At 38.2% G+C, this 9,949-nt stretch overlaps 4 protein-coding genes across 4 annotated transcripts; 3 read left to right on the forward strand and 1 right to left on the reverse strand. All coding sequences in view use genetic code 12, as the record gives it.

Annotated features, from left to right (window-relative positions):
* Positions 1 to 6: 6 nt before the first annotated feature.
* On the reverse strand, positions 7 to 2,745 carry CANMA_000536 (uncharacterized protein; the record flags this gene model as incomplete). Its single annotated transcript, XM_051817724.1, has 1 exon — positions 7 to 2,745. The coding sequence occupies one exon, from the start codon at positions 2,743 to 2,745 to the stop codon at positions 7 to 9; it is 2,739 nt and encodes a 912-aa protein (XP_051673799.1).
* A 1,346-nt stretch (positions 2,746 to 4,091) lies between these two features.
* Positions 4,092 to 7,585, forward strand: DAL4 (allantoin permease; the record flags this gene model as incomplete). Its single annotated transcript, XM_051817734.1, has 2 exons — positions 4,092 to 5,904; positions 6,048 to 7,585. 2 exons carry the CDS (start codon positions 4,092 to 4,094, stop codon positions 7,583 to 7,585), a joined length of 3,351 nt encoding a protein of 1,116 aa, XP_051673800.1.
* Positions 7,586 to 7,929: 344 nt separating this feature from the next.
* Positions 7,930 to 8,454, forward strand: CANMA_000538 (ubiquinol--cytochrome-c reductase subunit 6; the record flags this gene model as incomplete). The annotated part of the gene is made up of 2 exons (XM_051817743.1): positions 7,930 to 7,986; positions 8,062 to 8,454. 2 exons carry the CDS (start codon positions 7,930 to 7,932, stop codon positions 8,452 to 8,454), a joined length of 450 nt encoding a protein of 149 aa, XP_051673801.1.
* A 564-nt stretch (positions 8,455 to 9,018) lies between these two features.
* On the forward strand, positions 9,019 to 9,768 carry SBP1 (Sbp1p; the record flags this gene model as incomplete). Its single annotated transcript, XM_051817754.1, has 2 exons — positions 9,019 to 9,134; positions 9,192 to 9,768. 2 exons carry the CDS (start codon positions 9,019 to 9,021, stop codon positions 9,766 to 9,768), a joined length of 693 nt encoding a protein of 230 aa, XP_051673802.1.
* Between the last annotated feature and the right edge of the window lie 181 nt (positions 9,769 to 9,949).

Here is a 9,949-nt window from a genome sequence, read left to right on the forward strand (position 1 = left end):
TTGAAACTACTCCCAAAAGAAGGAAAATAAGTACTTGATCATATTCAGAATGCTCATCGTTTTCACCTCCTTTTTGCTTTCAACAAAATTTTCATTGCCAGTCAATTTCAAAGCAAACTCCTTGCGCTGTTGTTCAGTATAGATTACATTCATGTCGGGATGGCTCAACATTTCACAAATCAACTTGTTTAATCTTTTCTCAGCTTCGCCTTGTTTGTTGTTGTAAATCTTGAAGTTTTCCTCAAGTTCACTAATCTTTTTACCAACAATTCTCGTCTCGTATGATAATCGATCAATGGTATTGGTTAAGGTGTCAAGATTATAATTTAGGTGATCAGCAACCCCTGCCTCCAAGATGCGATGCTTGTTAGTGTACACTTGATTCTTGAGGTTTTTCACCTTTAGTAAGTCGATATTGAGTAGTTGAAATGACTTGGCCAATGCTGCATTTGACACACACCCATCTTCATTGGTATGTTCGAAATAGTAATCGCGTAGATTTTCATACTTGATTAAATTATCAATTGTATCAAGATATATTTGTGACACTTTCGACACTGTACCTGTAGTAAAATCTGTTGGGCTATTCTCAATCGAGGAAACGCTAAAACTACGAGGTCTTGAGCGACACACCTCCACAATTGCCGGATTAGCTAAATTCTTGCTTTTTAAATGGACAAAAGATGACAAATTTTCTTCATCTTTGTTGAGCAACGACGGCCATGAATTTCGTCTATTCAAGTCCCGTTTAAATTGAACTAGCGGGTTGTTAGAATTATGCATATCCTTGAAACTCGAGTGCACACTAAGTCTGCGGTCATCTGTCAGACTATTATCATCAAATGATGTGGTATCGTCACCAATTTGCAAGAATGAATCAACCAATGAGGACGACTGAAGCGACCGTTCCCTCATACTACCCCTAGGAGCAAGGTGGGAAGAGTTTACTTTTTCATCCAGCACATTCTTTCGACTTTGTAGTCCAAATCTCTTTGTAATTCCAAGTGAATACTTTGAGTTGTACGATGACAATTGAATATGAGTATTTTGGATAATCTTGTCCCGTAAACTTTCAAATGTGTACAAGTGACTGTCCACTTCGGCCAATTTACTCTTCCGCTTGTGGTCACCGGTTTTCGATTTGTTGGCTTGATCCGTACTTTCATATGGAATTAATGTGGTTCCTGCTTGTACACCGTAGAATAACTTTATCAAAGTCTTTCCCACGAGATAGTTTTTCACCAAAACATCCAAATCCATGGTCTCAACATCTAGCGGACTCATGGTATCGGCAAATTTAGCAATTCTATTTCTAATCCCCACACCTTTACTTTTCCCCTCATCGGGATCTCTATTACTGGCTGCTGCAATTCGATCCTGAACCGAAGATTTCATCACATTGGTCAACTTTTTGAACTCTCTCTTCCCATACAGTCTCTTCAGTGAATGCGTTGATTTCAGATTTGGCGATGTCAACAAGTCATAGTCTTCGTTAGCAATTCCATCATTAACTCCATACGGTGAATTGTAAAAATAATTAGCGCTTTTGGTTGGCATCAATCGAGAATTAGTTGTAGTAAATAGTTTATTCATTGTCTCCATGTCCAATTTCCTAGTTTTCTCCAACTTGTATTGTCTTTGAAACAGACCAATAGATAGCATAAAGTTTTCAAAATCAAATGGATCTTTAGGAACATCTGAAATACCGACAAGCTGTAGTCGAAGTCTAATACTGAGAATTAAACTAATTATTGCTGCTACTGTCCTCGCCGGAAGAATACCAGACCTAATATTTGGTTTCGAGTTAAAGTGTGGCAAACCAATCAAGTTCCACCAACTGTTTATCGCTTCCTCCGTCTTGACGCATAGCAATCCTGTACAATAGCGTCCATCTAGTAAATCAAAGTAGAATAAGCAAGTCTGAACAACATTCACAAGTTCCCGCACAGCAAACTTTACCGGCTCCTTGACGTTGTAGATTTTATACATTTGTCGAAACTTGTCCTCAGATGCATCCGATATCTTGTCGGTGGTTAGCGAAACTGACCTACCGGTGCATTGTAATCTTTTCAAATTCGAGTTGATTATAAATGGTGCTTCCATCAGTCTGGCATCTCCATTGGGCACCGGTATCAAGTTTAAGTGAGGCGGTAGTGATGTCAAATTTGTGACAAAACATACATCATTCTTGTTTTCAGTCTTTTCTTTCCTTACTCCAGAAGGCTTGCTTGAAACTGTATTGATCGTTAATAAATCGTGAGAACTATTAGCTCTCGTTGCATAGGTGGAAGGACAGGACTTTTCTACTGTTTTCATTCGCGAATGATTCTGTATTAACTCGGTAAGGTACTCCTGAAACCGTATAGGATAATATTTTGTTGGCTTCTTGATAATAGTAAATTTGACAACAGCTATTTTTGACAGCTCATTACCGGTAAACGCGGTAACAATAGTGCCAATATGACGATTGATCACCCATTGCTCAACTAAGTAGAGCTCAAACCCTGTAACCTCTGACTCCTCAATGAGGTAAAATTCGTTTGAGTCTATGAAATCTTTTTGAAAGTACTTGACTGCGTTAAAGTCAGGTATTATGTATGTAATGAAATCATTAGGATTATCTGACAAATTCCCACTGGTGACAAAGTTTGTTGATGATACTGAATTCTTTTTATATGGTTCATTACTAGTCTGAGTGAGTTGTTTTGCTGCTTGAAGGTTTTCAAATGAACTATTCAACGACATGTGAGGTTAACCCTGCAATAGTTAGGTGAAGGGGTTGTTTGTGGTTTGAATATTCTTATATTTAGATTTGTTTTTTCTTCTTTTTCAGAGTTGTTTTAAGCCGCAGCAACTAGAAAGCAAGAGGACATTGCAAGTAATGGTAACAACTAGATCAGAACAGCGTTAGAAGTGGAATTAAGTGGCTATTGAGGATACCCCCCTCATTCCTTGGTGATCTAAACCACCATAGATGCGACCGGGATGCAATTGTAGTGCTCCAAAAATTGAGGTTAATTACACACAGTCATGGCCATAGTTTATAGCTTCAGCTATTTTTTTTTCCAATAGGTTTGGTCAAGGACACCTCCCCTATATGGATATCTAAATGCTGATTTATTTTAGTTAATTAAAAGTACAAACCCTTTTGTTATCAGGAACGCCGATAACTTAGACTTGTAAATATATAGATAACAATATACAAAAATTCCACAAACAAAGTTCGGAAATCGCCGTTTCTGGTAATAACGCCACCAAGGATTTATTTGAAGAAGAAATTCTTTTATAGCAAAACCCCGTAGAACATTTCCAAAAGCAAAAGGAAATGCTCGTGTCCCCCTGGATTCTGTCATGTGTATTTTCTGTGGTGGAACTCGGTAAGATGATGTCATCTCTAGTAGTGCATGCGGCGTTCGGCTGAAATGTAAATAAACAAAATAAAGAGGGGTCAGTCGTCAAAACTAAAACTTCGTCAAGGAGGTATGTTTCAGCCTCTTGTGTTTTGTAATTGCTCCTTTATTTTTGTCCCCTCATTATTCAAACATCCCCTTAAAAGATGAAGAAAGCAATTTCGATGGATTTTAGCTTGCAACAACTTATTAGATCACATTCTAAATTGAGATTAAGATAAGAAGTTATATACATAACCAACGTTTAAAGAGAGATCCATTTCAAACGTGTTTTATTGTTTTATTATTTTTTTTTTATATTGTCGATTTAAGGCATTTGACCGCCGATGATAAATTCAATTTTGTTTTAATCATCATTCATTCACTCTACACACACAAGAGAGAGAGAGAGAGAGAGAGAGAGAGAGAGCGAGAAATAGAGAGAAAGAGATAGACACAAAAATAAAAAAGAAATTGGAATTAATTATTTGAATGTAATGTAAATTTAAGATAAGGGATAGGCATCCTGCATATAGATGCGCCAACAAAGAATTGTATCATAAATTTGCAGTCACAATAGAAGTTAAGCCGACATACTGCTGAGACTGAAATTTTTCATCAATATATATATATATATAAAGAAAGCCGTTGTCTTCCCCAGCAAGAGAAGACGTGTCGTATGCAACTACGAATCAACTTTCAATGCACAACTCTTCCACGTTTGACAACATAAAAAAGGTTCTACTGAATGAACCGGTGAGATCGAGGTCCGTTTCTGACGAGGACAGCAATTATGACTCGGTAATTGAACAAAACGAGCCAACAACATGGTGGGGTAAACTAATCAAGAAGCTTGAAGTTCAGCCTAAGGGTGATTTAACCACGGCTCAGATGTTTTTATACAATCATGATTTGAGGCCAGTAGAAGAAGCTAGACGCCAATGGTCGTGGTATAATTATGTATTCTTTTGGATTGCCGACTCATTCAACATTAACACCTGGCAAATTGCATCCACAGGTATGCAGTCACCATCAAATATGAACTGGTGGATGACCTGGTTATCCGTATGGCTTGGGTACTTTCTTTGTGGTATATTTGTTAGTATTGGGGCTAGAGTTGGTATTCAATACCACATTTCGTTCCCTGTGGCGGTTAGGTCTTCCTTTGGGATCTATGGGTCATTGTGGCCTGTCATCAACCGTGTGTTTATGTCCTGTATATGGTTTGCTGTGCAAACTGCAGTTGCTGGTCCAACTTTCCAATTGATGTTGCACGCCATTTTTGGTAAAAACTTGCCAAACAAGATCCCTAACCATATATCTGACCCAGATTTGACCACTTACCAATTCTTGGGCATCTTTTTGTTCTGGTTGTTCCAGTTGCCGTTTATTTGGTTTCCACCACACAAGATTAGACATTTGTTCACCGTCAAGGCATATGTGGCGCCAGTAGCGGGGTTTGGCTTTTTAATTTGGGCATTGGTCAAGTCACATGGTTTGGGCGAAGTTATGAACAAACCAAATGGCTTGCAGGGTTCGGCTTTGGCGTGGGCTTTTGTTGAGTCAACAATGAATGCATTGGCTAACTTTGCCACTTTAATTGTAAACTCGCCCGATTTTTCCCGTTTTGCCAACAAACCATCATTTGGAATGAAGTACCTTGTGTACACTATATCAATCCCCATCTGCTTTTCAATCACTTCGTTGATTGGTATTTTAGTTACTTCTGGAGCTCAAAATTTGTATGGTGAAACTTATTGGTCACCATTGGATGTTCTTGGTAGGTTTTTGGACAATTACACCTCAGGCAACAGAGCTGGTGTATTTTTCATTTCGGCAGCATTCGCTTTGGCACAATTGGGAACAAATATATCGGCAAATTCATTGTCGTTTGGAACTGACTGTTCAGCCATATTACCAAGATTTATCAACATTAGAAGAGGTGGTTATATCTGTGCTTTCCTCGCGTTGGCAATTTGCCCTTGGAAGTTGATATCATCTTCATCTAAGTTCACCACATACTTGTCTGCTTATTCGGTGTTTTTGTCATCGATTGCCGGTGTTGTTGCTTGTGATTACTATTATGTCAGAAGAGGCTACATTAAATTAACCCATTTGTATTCTCCTACTGCTCCCGAGGATAAATCTGTCCCATCAATGTATGCATACAACAAGATCGGTTGCAACTGGCGAGCATATGCTGCTTACATATGTGGGATTTTGCCAAACATTGTCGGATTTGTTGGTGCTACCGAAACGCACAAGGTGCCAATTGGAGCCACCGAAGTGTACAGACTCAACTTCTTTATGGGTTTTTTCTCAGCTTGGATTGTATACTCGGTGCTCAATTATTTCTGGCCTGTTGAAACGGGAATTCCACCAACAAAACCATTTGAAAAGGGATGGTATGAAGAATGGCAAGACGTGGAATCATTCGAGGAAGAAATGGTGGGTCGCGAAGTACATCATGGTATTGAGAGGTTTGATGATACTGACATGAGCATGCTGCAGAAGGGTAAGGAGGTGTAAAAGTTTCTTTCGTTTTTAATTCTTTATAATGTTTAGATTTAGATCTTGTGCTTTAGTAATGGTAATTTTTGTATTTTGTTTTTTACAGCCAGCTTTTAACCGCGGTTTGGAAAAAATTTCAGAGTAAAGAAGGACCATGTTTCCATAGTGCAATGAACAGCATACGGCATGTACGATGGTTCTCCCTCAAGAATGCCAGTCGATATGTTTTGCCAAAGGGATACCAACCCCAAACATCTGTCGTCAAGACCGTACCATTCAAAGAAAGCTTGTCCATATGGTGGAACTCTTTATCCGCTAACAGACTTGAGGTCTTGCAGAAAGAGTTGGTGGAGTTGATGGTGCCAAACATACCCGAGAATTCACATATCAAAAAAGATGTCAAAAATGTCTGCATTGATGAGTCAGATCATATAAATGAAGTACAGTTTCAAATCATCAATGATGCAAAACTCCCGACAAAGCATATTGTTTTCCTCCATGGGTACGGTGCATCGCTAGGTTGTTTTGCTCGAAATTTCCAGCTTATAGACAAGTTCAAGGTCAGTTCAAAGTACAACTACCACATTCACTTCCTTGACAATATCACTTTTGGCCTATCATCAAATCCCAAGATTGACAATAAGCAAATCAGCTGGCGAATCCCTCCAACTGCCAAAATGAAACTAATCGACAATGAGCCAACCGACCCCAAAAAGTTGTACCGGAAATACTACAAGCTCATTGATGGATTTAAATTGGACCCTAACAATTTTGCGCGATATCAACAACATTTCAAACCGATTTTGCAAGATATGGAGAAATTCTACACTCTGGCTGTTGATAAATGGCGGCAGCAGTCGGGGATAACTAAGATAGATTTTTTGGTGGGCCATTCATTTGGCGCCTACTGGAGTGCTTCATATTCATTACTTAACCCAGACCGAGTAGCAAATCTAATCTTGTTATCACCGGTCGGATTAGAACGACATGTGATGGCCATTACTAATGATAACAAGATCACCAATGAAGTTGTCAAACCAGTCTTGGACCCGACATCTTACAAGTTTCTCAGTAGGTTCCCCATTTTGCTGACTAACCATATCTTAAACTGGTACTACAAGATCCCCTACTTACCACGAGTATTACCCTTTTTGGGTCCATGGGGCGTTCAATTGTATTTTGGAATGTGGTTATCAAAATTGTCCAAGATAAACAAGTTGATTCAAAAACATGGTGGGCCAGAGTGGATTTTCAGCAGCGCCAATGATTTGATCTATGGGACTACAAAGGAGATTAAGCTTATTGTCGAATACTTGTACAATTCGGTGTCAAATGGCACCAATAGTGACATCTACGTCAAGTACTTGTTGACCCCAGCCACAGTGAGCAAATGGCCATTGTATGACAAGTTTGTAACCAAATTGAAAACCAACCCACAGGCGCTCAAATTCAATACGTTCCTATTCTATGGACAGTATGATTTTATGAATTCGGAAGCCGGACAAAAGCTTATAGACAAGTTGAACAAGGAATTGCCCAATTCATCTAGCAAGTTTAGATACGATGAGATTGCAGAAGGAGGTCACAATTTGTACATTGATAACCCATTTGACACTAATAGAAAGATTTTTGAAATAGCTATGGAAGAGGAGAAAGATGAAGCAGGAGTAGATGTACAGACATAGACGTATAGATAGACTTAGATAGACATTAATGTATAGATTTAGGTGTTGATTAAAGTAATATGGTAGCACTCTTCACCTGCATATAATTCTAACCAATTAAATATTTTATTTATCACTATTACTTCATCTTAACAATTTTTTTTCTATTGCCTGTCTCTCTCTCTCTCTGTGTTTGCAATTTTCAACCAGTGCTTTTACCAACGAAAAAAAAAAATTAGCTTGAGCGTTGGCATTGACTGAAACAAATCAGACTATTGACAAAGCACATATATACATTCTGTCTACCATTGGGAGAATATTATTGTACATTTTGCCAACTTAGAATATAAAGAGGAAATTAGAAGATGTCATTTTTAAAAGATATATATGAAAGCATCATTCCAACTGCTTATGCTGATGAGGTATGTTTTTTTTTGAGAGAGCTTAGACATAGCTTGCAACAGTGAGAGCCATTTACTAACCATATATATATTCAGCCAGAAAATGAAACAGAGGACGAAATTGCTGACGAAGAAGCCCCAGTTGAACAACCAGAAGATGCACCAGAAGAAAACGTAGAGGACGAAGAAGTTGAAGCAGAAGGTGGTGATGATGACGATGAAGAGGACGATGAGGACGACGAAGATGATGAAGATGAGGAAGAAAACGAAGATCCATTGGACAAATTGAGGGAAGAATGTGTCCAGACTACTGCTTGTAAACCATTTGATCACCATTTCCATGAATGTATTGAAAGAGTAACTAAAGAACAAGAAGAACCAGGCTACGAACATAAGCATTACAAAGAAGATTGCGTTGAGGAGTTTTTCCATTTGCAACACTGTGTTAATGATTGTGTAGCACCTCGTCTATTCCACAAATTGAAGTGAGAGGTGGAAGTATGGATGAAGAATTTTGAGTTGAGGGAAAAGAGATCAATGATTATATTACAGTATAGGAAACCACATTTATATATTTTGGCATCTTTTGTATTTAATAAAAAAAGAAAGAATAACGAAGAACTTGTGGTTTGCCAGATACACTCATAGGTTGTGTCGGTAGAGTACAATTGAGTAAGTGTCGTGAAAATTAAAGCAATCACGTGATATTTGGAGCTTGCGACACCGGGTTTTTTTACCCATAACCACTTAAATGTCGTAAGATCGTATGTTTACTCTGCGTCATTTAAATCTACAGTGGCGAGCGTAGGCACAAAAATACACACAAGACACACACACACACACACACTTTTTGAAGTCACCAATTCTTTTTTTTTCCAGAATCTCACACGTCACCCACCTAGAGTACTTTTAAGCAAAGTATCAAACAGAACTACTAATCAATCATCCCATCGATATAAAACCATTGAATTGGGTATACAAGAGAATCCTACTGAATTAAGGACAACAGAAAACAGCCAAAAACAAGAAGAAAAGAAACCATTGTAATACAAAATGTCTGAAGAAGTTAAAACTGTCAAACCAGTCATTGAAGATAGAGTCTACGTTGGTAATGTTGACTACAAGGCTACTGAAGATGAATTGAGAGAATTGTTCAAGGATTTAAATGTGTATGTATTTGCGGAACAACTTATGTAACTAGTCCATCTACTAACTAATATCTCTAGCACTGAAGTTGAAATTCCTTTCAAGGAAATCATCAGAGGTGAAAGGTCTTTCAAGAGACGCTTGGGTTTTGCCTTTGTTCAATTCGGTTCAAAGGAAGATGCTGACAAGGCCGTTGCCGACTTCAATGGCCACAAGTTTAAAAGATTAAACATCTTCCTTAAAAAGGCAGTCCCACCAGCCACTCCAGAAGAGAAAGAGGCCAAGATTGAAGCTTACAGAGCTCAAAGAAAGGCTCAAGAGGAAAAGAAGGAAGCTGTGAAGAAGGAGAAAGCTGAGACCAAGGATTCCAATGGTGTTGTTTCTCCGCCTGAAGGTAAGAAGTCTGTCAATACCATTTTTGTCACAAACTTAGATTTCAAGGTGAATGCTAAAATCTTGAAAAAGGAATTTGCTGAATTGAACCCAGTTTGGATACACGTTCCAAGAAATCGTGGAAGATCTAAAGGTATTGCTTTTGTGAGATTTAAGGATGAAGAAACCCAAAAGAAGGCAGTTGAGTTATTTGACAAGAAGGATATCAATGGTAGAGAAGTCACTGTTGATATTGCAGTTGATACTAGAAAGGGATCGGAGTAAATAGGATCGGAGTAAATAGTTTGTCTAGTTACAAAAAAAAAGCGCAAAAGAGCATGAAGTTTGGTTTTTTTTTGTTGCAAAAACATTGCAAAATATTTTGATTAATGTGTAGTTCACCTGACATTGAAGTACAGTACTAACTGTAGATTAGAAAAGACTTCTTCTGAAATGTTGGGGAATC

This window comes from Candida margitis, assembly GCF_024628925.1.
Source record: "Candida margitis strain CBS 14175 chromosome Unknown scaffold27, whole genome shotgun sequence".
NCBI lineage: Eukaryota > Fungi > Ascomycota > Pichiomycetes > Serinales > Debaryomycetaceae > Lodderomyces > Lodderomyces margitis.